Source organism: Colius striatus, chromosome 18, assembly GCF_028858725.1.
Source record: "Colius striatus isolate bColStr4 chromosome 18, bColStr4.1.hap1, whole genome shotgun sequence".
Taxonomy (NCBI): domain Eukaryota; kingdom Metazoa; phylum Chordata; class Aves; order Coliiformes; family Coliidae; genus Colius; species Colius striatus.
In genome coordinates this window covers 10,063,288-10,076,440 of record NC_084776.1, presented here as the reverse complement: position 1 = coordinate 10,076,440, position 13,153 = coordinate 10,063,288, and the positions used below count along the sequence as shown (strand labels likewise).

The following is a 13,153-nucleotide window of genomic DNA, read 5'->3' as shown; positions in this document are numbered from 1 at the left end:
CCTGCCATGAGATGCAGGGTTGACTAAGGGCACTTGCACAGTCTTGATGGAGGGTTTATTTCCAGTACTGAGGTAGGAGCGTGCTGTCTGCAGTGAAGTCAGGGTGCACGTGCCTTCTTAGGGAGCCTGCAAGACTCACTGGGCAGTTGTGGAGGAACAAGTGTGAGTCACTAACATTTCCCCACACACACTGGTTTGTTTTCTCTGTTTGATTCTTGAGCTTGTTTCAACTTGAATGTCTTGGTAGCTGCAAATGCCTGACTGCCTTCAGAAAGGGAGCAGGATCCCAGTGAGGGGCTGCCAGTGCTTGATGGATCCCACCTGCAAAACACCTTTGCTATGCATCCAGGCTCAGGTCCTCAGGCATGCCTTTCCCTTACCAGCTGCTAGTGTTCTTTTGAAGATACTGAAGGTGTTGAGGATGCCTTTGTGTCTCAGCTGCAGGTTTTAACTCAGCAGTGCAACTGAGAGAAGCCACGTGAGAGGTTTGGGAGTCTTGCCTGCTCTGGGCTGTGCCATCCCCAGGCGATGCTGCAGTTGGTACCTGAGCTGGGCTGGTTCCAATATCACACATAGGATTCCTGATGTGGGACTGTACTCGGTAGCCCCAGCCATGGCAAAACGTGCTGCCAGGCACACCATCAGGAGTGTGTGTGTGCCAAATATGTGCTCTGTAGTCAGCTAAGCACATATGTCCCATTGCATTTGTGTGTCTGTTATCACAGCTGCCCTGGGTGTGCTTTTCAGTCTGAGACCTCCAGCCTGTGGGCTCCTAGCTGTGTCCCACAGTTAGTGGTGGCCCAACAGTGTGCTGGTGTTGGGCTCTCTTGTTCATAGACTTCTGAAAAACACATCTTTGTGACCATTGAAGTGCAAGGCTATGTGGCTATGGAGATGGGGAGAGACTGAGTGCTGAAGGCGGTAGACCAGGGCCAGTGACAGATGGGAGCCCTTTATTTAGGGTTAGTCCCAATCCATGTCATTTTGGCGTGTGTCTGGGTGAATACAGTGTATGTGTAGACAGGAAACTGCTGCTGTGGTCAACTCCTTGAGCAAAAGTATTGTTCAAGCATAAAGTGTTTCCTCATCCAGCATGTGGGCACAGCCTCTGAGCAGACCGTGGAAGAGAGGAGGGACTCTCCCTGTGCTCCAGGCAGCTGAGTTGCAACATGAAACCTGTCCCCAGAATATCACTGGTGCAGGGTCTCCCAGCTGAGCCTCACAGATAAAGCCCATGTGCCTCTAAATACTTCCTGGTGGATTACTTGTCAGTAGAGCTAAATACAAAAGTGTCACCTGAGGGGAATAACCTGCCTGCTGGAGCCTTTCAAAATGCTCTGGGAGATGAATCTTTCTTATATGAGAGACATTTAAAAAATAAAATCAAAGGGGGGTGACTGTGATCTTTGTTGTGATGAATGTTGTAGGTTGACACTGGAGGAAGAGCAATGTGAGGTTAAAATCTCTTCAGTAGAATGAGTTACTTCCTAAGGAAGGTTTGGAGGGGGAAGGGGGAAGAAAGAAAGATGTAGGAGTCAAAAAAAGTGATTCAGTTGCCATTAAGGAAATCTGAGTAAATGATGAACGTTTAGTTCCCTGCCAGATCCACCTCAGGAGGCATCACACAGGCCAACAAGGTGACCTTTGCCATCAGGAGACACGGCCTCTGCTCAGTGGTACAAAGAGTGTGTTGACCTGCCTGGGAGCAGCATGCCCCAGGGGAGGAGGAGAGCCCCGGGGAGGGGGAGGCTGTGTGTTTCTGCAGCCTGGCTGGCACACTCAGCTCCCTGTTAGGCTGTGCTGTGTGCTCTTGGTGTGAAATGTTTGGTCCAATGTTTGCTTTGGCTCATGACCTGCCGGCTTCCTCCATTTTCAACTTCTCTGTTTTCTCTCCAGGCGTCTCGGTGCTGAGCTGGGGAAATCTGTGGTGTACCAGGAAACCAATGGAGGTGAGAGAAATCTTTACCAGTTGCAACTGTTTTGAGGTAATATTGGGTAACTCCATTGGCCAAACCTGTCCAATGAGTGTGGTGATTCAACTGTGATTTTACAGCTGCTCCTGGCAGAGCCAAACCTCCCTGGCTAACCTTGGGCAAAGCAATTAAATGTGTTCTTTGTTTTTCCCTGTTATCTCATTTGTCTGCCCATCAACTAACTCTGAAAGAGAATCCTACCTCTGGTGTTAACTGCTACAAAATCTTACCTGCTCTTGTGCTTAGCCAAATGGCTTAGGAGGAATGGCCTGCTTTCTGAGGGCCTGCCTTGCAAACTTCAGTTACCCCTTCTTCCAGCCCCCCTTGCCACAGGTAGTTTACAGCTGCCCTTGCAAGGACCTGTGCTCTTGCTTTAAAAAAGTGCAAATTCAGGGTTGTGCTTGGGTCTGTGCCTCTTGGAGCTTGCTTTCATCTCTTTAAATACAGCAAGTATCCCTGTTTGGCTAACATATCTGCTAACAGAGTTCAGTGAGCAAGAGTCATTTACTGTTTCAAGACCTTGGTTACCTTATCTGCAGGAGAGACTAGAACCAGAGAACTGATAAAGGCGAGAGGAAGGGCTGGGAAAGGTGGTGGCTCAGTGTGAGGATTGATGATAGTGCTGCTGCCCTCATGGCCCAGGCAGAGGTGGCTGTTGCTTTTGTGCCAGTGAGAGCTTGCTGCCCTTCGGGGTTAGTTTTAAATCAGGTCACTTGCTACAAGCTCTGAAGTTGTTCTTCATCACTGCACAGCAAATCATTCTGCTTTCAGCAGAGCCCCTTAAGGTTACTGCCAGTGCCCAGGCAATTAGACTTTGAATTTGGTAGCTGGGTAGATATTTCTCTCCTTTTACTTATCCCTGCCCTGTAGTTCACAGCTGTGTGGGAAATGGCTGAGACAGGCATCTCAGGGAAACCTGGTGTCATTGCTTTGGCTTTGCAGAGCTGCCTCGGGGCTCAGCTTTTGCAGGAGTTGTGTTCAGCAGAGACCTGAGTTTGCAGCTTGTGTCACTGGTGAAGTGGCTTGACTTCAGCAGTGAAATTGAGAAGTTCTTCCTTGGAACTCTGTGCTGCTGGTGTTACTTTGGGCTATCCAGCCTGGATGGAGCTGTCTCCATAACTCTAAAACAATTATCTGCTTGGTAAGAACAACTAGGAGTTGTTCTGCTTTGGGTGCTTCATTGTTCACTCATGAATGTGGTGTTGACAGCTTTCAGCAGCCAGCCTGGAGAAGTGCAAAAGATCTCATTGGGAGTTAAGAAATTGTCTTCTAGGTGTAAGAGAACAGCAGCTGAGCCTGGTTTTACATTGTAGCTACAGATAACTCACTGGGATGTCCTGGCAGCTCTTCACTTCCCAGGACCAGCCTTTGGAAAACCCACTTGGCTCATCTGCATGTGTGTAGTGGGACACACGTGTGCAGGAAGGACACAGGAGCAAGTCCTCATCTGCCCTGACCAGCAGGCAAAGCTGCTGCTAAAACATGGTGTGTTATCACTGTATGTCTGATGTTTGGAACCAAAACTGACTGGTTTTAATCCTTTTCAGAAACAAGAGTTGAGATAAAAGAATCTGTCCGGGGCCAGGACATCTTCATTATCCAGACAATCCCCAGGTAAGGGCCGTGTGGCTCAGCTTTACAGCTGTGATGTTCTTTCAGTTGCTCATTCAGCAGGTTGTTTATAGGTTAGCTCACTTAGCTGGAATGATAACCAGTCTGTTCCCAGTGTGTCGTTGCTTTGACTTACATTTAAGACACAGCATAGTGTTAAGCTGTTAGAATTCCCGGAGGATTGCTTGTGCCGCAGGAACTGAGAAGCTGCCCAACAGATTGCTTCAGTGTGTGTGTCACTTGAGGCAAAAGCAAAGATGACTGATGGCTTCAAGTGCAACATCTCTGGTCTGTATGTTGGTATCCTTGCAGGTTCAGTTGTTTGGTGATTTCTGATTGGCATTTCCATTTCAGGATCTGTCATTTCCTTTGCCTTCCAGTTACCAAGCAGCAGAGCCAGCAGCAAGCAGCAGCTATTGCTTTCATTACAGGCTGGATTACACTTTCCCTTTCACCCTAGTGAAACTGAGCTCAGGTGGAAGCTTGCAGCTCCCCTGTGCTCCTATAGTTCTTGATGATGTTGGGACTTTTCTTTAGTCAGCCTTCTTGGTTTTTGTTTTGGGCTATTCTAACCTTGGAGTAAGAGAGAAAACAAGTGCTGCAAGCAAGCAGGGGGCTAGAAAAGCAACTTTGAACCCCAAGAACCTTTCTGCTCACTGGCTGAGTAGTGTAAGCTCAAGCAGGTAGCAGAGTACCCTTGAAACAAAACTTTTCCTTGCTTGCCAAAGGAATGGATCCCAGTGAGAATTCAAGTTTGTTTCCACTTTGTAGTGCTGGGCCTGTTGATAAAGAACTCAATAGGACTAGAAGATGAGCGTACTCACTTCTGGAGTTCCTCTTACAGGCTGAGATGTTTCCCTAGAGCTTATCTCTCTCCAGAGGGTTGCTCCAAGTGTTTCCTCCCTTAGGAACCAACTAAATCTTTGCCAAGATGAGAATCCCCTGATACAGGATTATGTCTCAGGTGAACAGTGCCATTGTCTTGTCCTTCCTGAGAGAGTTCTCTGAAATAGCTTGTAACTGAGAGCTGGGTAAACATGAAACAGATAAGGTGTTCAGAGATAACTCAGAGTATTAGGGACAGCAATAGTTTTGGGAAGGGAAACTCCCCCCTGCTTTTAACTTGCCAATCCCCTTGTTCTTTCCATGCATTGAATTCCATGTTGTGGGCCATGAAATGGGTCCTTTTTAGCCACCAGGCTCAAGGCCCATCGGGTGAGGAGCCACTGCTGTGCAGCCAAGCCATCTTTTGTTCTTAAGATGCAGCTGTGCCTTACTGTGTTGCTTGAGAGTACAGGTTGAAGGTCATCTGAGTTGTGGGTTTCAGGGAGCTTTTCAAGAGAGTCAAAACATCTGTGGTAAATAATCTAAGACTTGGACTCGGTAGTGGTTTGATAACCAAACAAAATATTAGGACTTAGTAGGAAAGGAGAGGGGAACAGGTTTGTTATGCTGCAGTGTGATTTCACAGTCTGCATCTTAAATGCACAGAGAGAGGAAAGACCTGAATGTTTGATAACAAGCTCCCTGTCCAAAAATGTTTCCCTAGAGCTTATCTCTCTTCAGAGGGTGGCTCCAAGAACTAAAACTGTTGATGTGTGAACTGGCGTTTGTGCGAGGGAAAAGCAAATGGCTCATGGTTAAACTACAGGAAAATGAAAGAGTTGGTGGTCTAGTGAAACTCTAAAAGCAAAAGGAGCATTTTAGTGCTGAGGGTTGTTGTAGAGTCGACTGGCAGCTTCACAAAAGCTGTCTGCTCAGCACCCAGAGCAGAGATCTCCAGGGATGGCTCGGGCAGGGATGGAGAGCAACAAGGGAGGCTCCAGGCTGCTGGGAAGGGCTGGTAATGAGCTGACAGTCCCCGTGTGTGGCTCAGGCTTTCCTGCAGTAACTGTGAGCAGAGCATCAAGGTGGGAGGCAGCAAGAGGGCTGGGATGTTCTCCTGGGTAGCTGTTTGGAGATGCTGTGCTGGGATTCCCCCTCAGATGTTACTTTCCCTAATTAGTCTCCACTCTGAACTGGGCCCTTTGTTAGTCAGTGCCTCACCAGGACTGCTACTGCCTTTGAAATCAGTGGTAACCCTTTCTCCCAGGAGCACTCTTGTTCTCTTATCAGCTTTCCATGTGAATATATTTTCTGAAAGAGTAATTTGAAACATAGTGATGGAAAATATTGGATTTCTTGAATGAGCTTTAAACAGGCTTAAACTTGGCTGCCTTGTTTTTATACAACACTGATAGCAGCATCTTCTCCTCCTCGCACGGCCCTTCTGGCACAGCTGAAACACCAAAGGGAAGAAGCAGTTCTTTGTTTGCTCCTTGTCCAGCATGCTGGGGGGCTGTGTTTTATGTAATTCTTGGCTGGCTGCTTCAGAGCTGACAAAGCTCTCCTGTGTGTGCCCAGCATTGTGTGTGGGGGCCGACGGGGCAGCAGAGACCCCGCACGCTCCCAGAAGGGACACAAACAGAGGGGAGGTTCTAAAGGAAAGGATAGAGAAATGGAAATGGATAGAGGTTTGTCACGAGTTGAGACTCAGAAAATGGGATCTGAGCTCTTGGGGAAGCCATCCCCAGTGGTCAGGAGGAAAATGGATCCTCCAGCAACAGCTGGCTAATGTCCAAAAAGCTCTGCAGAGCTCTCAGCTGCTCTGTGCTGCTTATTCCTCTGCTGCTGTGTGCAGAGGTGGCCCAGTCAGCCCCTGCTCTGTCACCATGCCTGGGAACCAGTCTGGGGAACTGATGTGTCATTTGAGACTGTCCATACTGGAAAATCCCTGGGCAAGGGCATCTGCATTGTGTGAGGATTGCCTGTGCCTCTGTCTTTGGAGTCATGTTCTTCAGGTCCCAAATGGTCTCGAGGCAGTTGGTGACTGCAGACAGTGTCTCTTGGTGCTGGCCATAAGGAACTAAAGGGCTTGGCTTTATTTTCCCCTTCCCCAAAGGAATTAAGTGCAAACTAATATGCTCCTGCAGGGCTATGCCAGCCATCACAGTGAAGCTACCTGAAAATGGTGTTTTAAGTGTGTTCCTTGCTGTGGTCTACAGATAAGTTCTGCCTGTGTTGCTTTTTTGGTTTCTTCCTTTCAAGAAAGTAATTTACTGTTTACTGTGCTGCTGTTCCTTCCATCTCTAGACAAGCTGCATGGCATGGAGTTGCTGACCACCAAAGTGATGTGTCTGGCCTTGGTACAGCTCCAAAATTCAGTATGTTTTAAGGCAGGAAAAATAAGCATCATGCCTTATGTTGTTAAAAATGAAACCAACCTAATAAATCCAGTGTGGGTGAAGTTGTGTTGGCAGAGTGTGTGCTGCTTCTTTAAAAGACTGGTTCAGCTCAAAATACACTGCACCAAGTGACATTTGTTCCAACAAATGAAAAAAAATGCCTTTTTTTTGTTGTTATTATGATGATAGAGGGGGAATCACCACACACCTCTGCAGGGTTCCTTTTTCTTTGTGCAGGGGTTCTTTGTTGCGTGAAACGGGAGTGACCAGACACCAATCTGGTGTGCATCAGCTCCAATTTAGTGTCACATCATCATCACTTATGTACCTTTTCCAAATGCTGTAACGTGCTACAATTCATGGCAAGTAGTTAATACAAAGGATCACACGCTGTGCATAAGGCCTCAAAGTTTCATTTTTGTAACAAACACCAACCTCATTGTGTAAAAACACCATCCTTGTGCTTAAAACATCAGCCTTATTGTGCTTAAAACATCACCCCATCTGTTTGGCCTTCAGTTAGTTTTCTCTCACACTATGGTTATGTTTACCTTACATTTAGTTAACTTTATACTATTGTTAGTGACATATGTTACAATTTATTAGTCAAGTACAATCAATCACACAATGCTAAATTGAATGCTCTATTCAGTCTTCTAACAATGCTTAGTTTAATGCTCTGTCCTGTCTTCTTGCTTTGACCTTGTTTCTGTTCCAATCTGCTGTTTTGGTTTTCCCCTTGCTCACGCAGCTATCACATAGGCATTCCTTTCTGGCCTTTTTTGCTGTAGAAGGCGATTCAAAGACAAACTGCAGACTTTCTCTGTTTCTGACTGACTCCATAACATTCATTATAGGACAGGCCCCAACACACCTCATGTCAGAGTACAAAATCTAACTCCAGTCTGTAGCTCCTGGATGCTGGAGTTGTGTGCTGTTGATTGTAACGTGCTGTGGTGTGATGGCAGGAGCTCTGTAAGGTTACAACTTGTCTCTTGCACAAGAGGCTGCAGTATTTGCTTGGAAGCTTGAGGAGACATATGGGTGTAAAAGGAAAAGGAGTGGCACTGAAAAAACACCTCCTAATGTTTGAAATGGCTTTCAAATCTCCTAGAGATGTGAACACTGCTGTCATGGAGCTGCTGATAATGGCGTATGCACTGAAGACTTCCTGTGCCAGGAACATCATTGGGGTCATCCCCTACTTCCCCTACAGCAAACAGAGCAAAATGAGGAAGAGAGGCTCTATAGTCTGCAAGCTGCTGGCATCGATGCTCGCCAAGGCAGGTGAGTGGCACAGGGAGCAGTGGGGCAGCCATGGACACTGTGGTGTCCTGAGGGGCGTCTCACAGAATCCCAGAGCGGTGGCGGTGGGAAGGGCCCTGCAGAGCTCATCCAGCCCAAGCCCCTCCTAAAGCAGGTTCCCCTCCATCAGGGGCACAGGAATGTGTCCAGGTTTGGAAACCTCCAGAGAAGGAGCCTCCACACCCTCCCTGGGCAGCCTGGGCCAGGGCTCCCTCATCTCAGCACCAAAGGAGCTTCTCCTCATGTTTCAGTGGAACTGGTTGTGTTCCAGCTCATGGCCATCACCCCTTGTCCTGTCACTTGAGACGACAGAAGTGCCACCCCATCCTCTTGACAAATACCTTTGAAATACCATAAGTGTTGATAAGGTTCCCTCTCAGCCTTCTCTTCTCCAGGCTGAACAATCCCAGGTCCTGCAGCCTTTCCTCATGAGAGATGTTCCAGTTCTCTGGTCATCTTGGTAGCTCTGCACTGGCCTCACTCCAGCAGTTCTCTGTCTCTCTTGAGCTGGGGAGCCCAGAACTGGACACAGGATTCCAGCTGAGGCCTCACCAGGGCAGAGCATAGAGGGAGGAGAGCTTCCCTTGACCTGCTGTCCACACTTTTCTTAATGACCCCCAGGATGCCATTGGCCTTTTTGCCCACAAGGGTATGTTGCTGCTCATGTTTAGTTTGCTGCCCACCAGAACTCACAGGTCTCTCTCTGCAGAGCTGCTCTCCAGCAGGTCCTTTTGTTCTTCTCCTGTTCCATGTGGGGACATGCTGCTGAGCCTCTGAGGTGCTTTGTGGAATTGTTTTTCTTCAACTGGATTTTATTTCTTTGTAACTTGCACCTGGGGAAGTGATGTAGAAGTGTCACAGTGAAACAGAGTTGTCCTGGTGCTGTGACTTACCACATGCCTGTTTCTCATCATGTCTTTGGAACTTATTACCTTAAGCTGTTAATGCATGTTTTGTCACGTGGCATAATAGTCTGAGTAATAGCTAAAATAGTCTGGAAAATCGAGACATTTGAGGAACTCCAGTCATGTGGGAGTCATCCCAGTGAAATATCTTTTACTTTTCCCTTAGGTTTAACACACATTATCACCATGGACCTTCATCAAAAGGAAATTCAAGGCTTCTTCAGCTTCCCAGTAGACAACCTGAGAGCATCTCCTTTCTTGCTTCAGTATATACAGGAAGAAGTGAGGTTACTCTAGTTCTGTATATATCAATTTGTCTTAATATGATAGCAGCACTGAGCCTCTGCTTATGCTGAGATTGTGTTCTCAGGCCAGGACAACTGTTCTGTTAATTAATTCTTGCTTGGGAGACACCTATTGTATGTTTCTTAGGAAAGTGGGAAAATGTTCAACTATATGATTGTACCAGGGGCTGTGCTGCCATTCAACGAGAGCTGGATGGGCTGGAGGGTTGGGCAGAGAGAAATCCAATGAAATTCAACAAGTGTAGAGTCTAGCATCTGGGAAAGAACAACCCCAGGTACCTGTATTAAGTTGGGGAATGAACTGTTAGAGAGGAGTACAGGGGAAAGGGACCTGGGGGTGCTGGTGGGCAGCAGGATGAGCATGAGCCAGCAACGTGCCCTCGTGGCCAAGAAGGCCAATGGCATCCTGGGGTGTATGGGAAGAGCTGTGGGCAGTAGGTCAGAGAGGTTCTGCTCCCCCTCTGCTCTGCCCTCTGAGACAGAATCTGGAATATTGTGTCCAGTTCTGGCCCCTCAGTTGCAGAAGGACAGGGAGCTGCTGCAGAGAGTTCAGTGCAGGGCCACAGAGATGATGGAGTGGAGCATCTCCCTTGTGATGAAAGGCTGAGGGAGCTGGGGCTCTGCAGCTTGGAGCTTCAGCTTGTCCCAATGATGGACAAGGGGCAACAGGTACAAGCTGGAACATGAGAGGTTCCAAAGAAACACAAGAAAAAACTTGTTCCCTGTTGAGGTGAGGGAGCACTGGCAGGGGCTGCCCAGATGGGCTGTGGAGTCTCCTTCTCTGGGGACATGCAAAACCCTGGGTGAGTTCCTGTGTGCCCTGCTCTAGGTGGTGCTGCTCTGGCAGGGGGGGTTGCACTGGATGAGCTTTCAAGGACCCTTCCAGCCCTTGAGATTCTGTGGCTCTGTAAACTGTCTCCTCTCGCCCTTTGTTCTCCTGGGGTTGTCTGATTGCTCTGAATTATTGATAGACTTTGTCTTGGGCTGAGTGCAGGAATGCTGAGCACAGCAGGGCTGGGGGCAGGGCGTGGAGGTTTTCTTTTCCACGTGCAAAAGATAATGAGATACACCCACAGTGAGAGCAAAGCTTCCCTGTACAGGCAGAGCAGGCCCTGCCTTCAGACCAGCGTGCATTGGGGGCCAAAGACACAAATGCCAGTGCTGAAAATGAGTGCAATTTCCTCTCAAGTTTCTTGCCACAGAATGAAGATGTGGGTCTGGGGGGAGGAGAGTGGCCATGGTTATTCATCAGTCAGTTACTTGCCAGCAAGAAAATCTTTGCTTAAATAACTTTTTGTCGTATCCAGATTCCAGATTACAGGAACGCAGTTATTGTAGCCAAGTCTCCTGATGCAGCTAAAAGGTAAATGGGTGCTTTACTACCTGCCTAAAAGCAACTTGGAGAAGATCTGGGCTGGTGGGAAATACAGGGAGAATATGGGAGGGTCAGAAATGGATCAGCAGTCTGACCCATTGTGTCTGGAAACAGGATGGATGTCCAGGGGTGCAGAGGGGCAGCTGAATTTTGCCGTCCCAACCTCGTGGGAGTAAACTGTGGAGGTCTCTGCTGCTGCAGAGCTAGGTGGTACATCTGGGGCTGGGATCAGCCTTTGGGCGTGAGTTACAGCAGTGTCTGGCCATCTTAGAAAGCATTTAGTGCACGGAGGGAGGCCGGGAGACCGCTGTGGTGGAGCCAAGGGGTAGAGTGGGCTTTGGGATATTAAGGAGGGATAAGAAGCTGCTTCTAGTGCTGTTTCTTTTTGAGGAAGAACCACAGAGGTGCAGATTTACTTGCCATGTAGTGTCTGGGAGAGGCCAGCTGGACTGGGCTGTGAAGCTGCATCAGCCCAACATCTCCCTGTCGTGCTGTGGTTGTCCTGCAGGGCTCAGTCTTACGCCGAGAGGCTGCGGCTGGGGCTGGCGGTGATCCACGGGGAGGCGCAGTGCACAGAGCAGGACATGGACGACGGGCGGCACTCCCCTCCGATGGTCAAAAACGCAACCGTGCACCCTGGGCTGGAGCTGCCCTGTAAGATTGAGCTTCTCTGCTTAGCTTCTGGGGGGAAACCAGAGGAGTGTGGTGGGAACTTGGTTCAGCTGTGTAAGTTTAACCAACCTAGGGGCAGCTGGGTCAGAGGGATTTCTCTCATGGAAAGGTTGATGTCAGTGATATCAGGAGAAGGTACAGGATAAGGTTTTGATTTAACTCTTTCTGGCCACATAGAGTATCAGTATTGTTCTCCTTGGCTGTGCCCACTCAGCAATGTCAGACTGAACAACCTCTGATAAAGGTGATGCTTTCACAGCAACAAAACTCATTGAGCTAATGAAACAGGAAAGAAATGCAAAGGTGTAGCTAAAGCAGGAATGGCCCCTGGGACAGGCTGCTGGGCCCAGGCTGGAGGGGAGGGCTGGCCTTTGTGTTTCCTCTCCTACTGCAGCCATTGTTACTGCTGGAAATTGTCTTCATCTGGCAGCCAGGTGATCATGTTCCAGTGTCTGTTTTGGCAAGGTTTTGAGGTTTGTGTCACTAGGGTGAACAGGTTCTCTAAGGGCATTGCTGACCTTCTTCCTATGCTGATGGCATCGATTGATGAGCTACTGATTAGGGAGTAAAGGAAAAAGCAGGAAACCCATGTTCTGGGATATGCTGTCCTCTTAGGATTCCTTGTATTCCTGCAACAGCAGCCAAGTAACAACAGTACAGTCAAAACCCATGTCCCTCTTGGCAGGATTTTAGCTAGGTAGATGATGTTAGAACAGAATTGAGTGTAGTGAGTGGGCTGAGAAGTGACCTTGGGAAAGGAGGCACCTATCACAGCCAATATTAATTGTACAGGCAGTGGCTGGGGCTACTGATAAATGTCTTTTGATGTTTAGGGAGAGCATCTAGCCAGTTTGTGGGCAGGTTATGGAGGGAAGGCAGCTGCAGATATTTTACATTACCCCAGTCATCAGTGGCTGTAATACAGGCAGTTAAACAATGCTTAGGTTGCTACTGAAACTCCTCTTGGGTCTTGGGGGACCGTGCAGTCTGGGACTTCATCTGGATTGTCCTTCTGACAAGGGGATTTTTTTTTCACACCCTTCCAACAAAACAGCAATTTGTGTGGTTGCTCTTGGCCTTTTCCTTCCCCTCTTAGTCTGAAGAGGATGCTATCCTCCCAAATACCACCAGCTGACATTTGTCTCTACTGGGGCATTGATGTAATTGTATTTTTATTTCCAACCACGTCACCTTAAGGAAGCTCAACTGTGGGAACTTCTGCTGGAGAGTCCTCTAAATGGTAGCTCACACAGAAGTGTGCCCTTCTCCAGTTATATTCCAGTGGAAAACTCTTTTCAGTCCTCAGCTATCCAAACACAAACTAATTTGCTGTATATCTTATCTCCTGCAGAAACTCAGTGCTTGACTAATGACTTTGCATCCCTGCATGCCTAGGGCACAAAAGCTGTGGCTGGGTAGCTGTCTGTCAGTGAGATGTGGGCTGGATTACAGGGCAAACTTGTCCAGAACTCTCAGTGGAAAGTTGCTTTTCTCTCCAGTTTTCTAATCTGCTAGATCCTGGTTTTGAGTGAGCCTGGCTGTGTTCCTGGAGGTGCAGAGTGCTAAGAGTCTCTAAGCTTCTGTCTGCCAGCCTCTGTCATGCAGCTGCGCTCAGACAGAGACAGAGTTAGGGATGGTGATGCTGGGAGTGTCTGTACTTGTCCTCCCTGTTACATTTCCTTTCTTATCTGATTCAGTCATTGGAAAGTCTCTTCCCACCTCAAGTGGCACATGAAACAAAGCCCCTGGTCAGCTCCTCCTGCCAATGTGTGCCATCACCAGC

The 13,153-nt window shown here is 48.2% G+C and overlaps 1 protein-coding gene across 5 annotated transcripts in view; it reads left to right on the top strand.

Annotated features, from left to right (window-relative positions):
- The window catches only part of PRPSAP1 (phosphoribosyl pyrophosphate synthetase associated protein 1), a 29,089-nt gene that overhangs the window by 9,276 nt on the left and 6,660 nt on the right, over positions 1–13,153 (top strand). For all 5 annotated transcript variants that reach the window (XM_062010719.1, XM_062010720.1, XM_062010721.1 and 2 more), the window contains 6 exons: positions 1,897–1,949; positions 3,521–3,587; positions 7,923–8,095; positions 9,185–9,300; positions 10,631–10,686; positions 11,207–11,352. In XM_062010719.1, the coding sequence (XP_061866703.1) occupies positions 1,897–1,949; positions 3,521–3,587; positions 7,923–8,095; positions 9,185–9,300; positions 10,631–10,686; positions 11,207–11,352 (611 nt within the window). The remainder of the gene's footprint in view (positions 1–1,896; positions 1,950–3,520; positions 3,588–7,922; positions 8,096–9,184; positions 9,301–10,630; positions 10,687–11,206; positions 11,353–13,153) is intronic.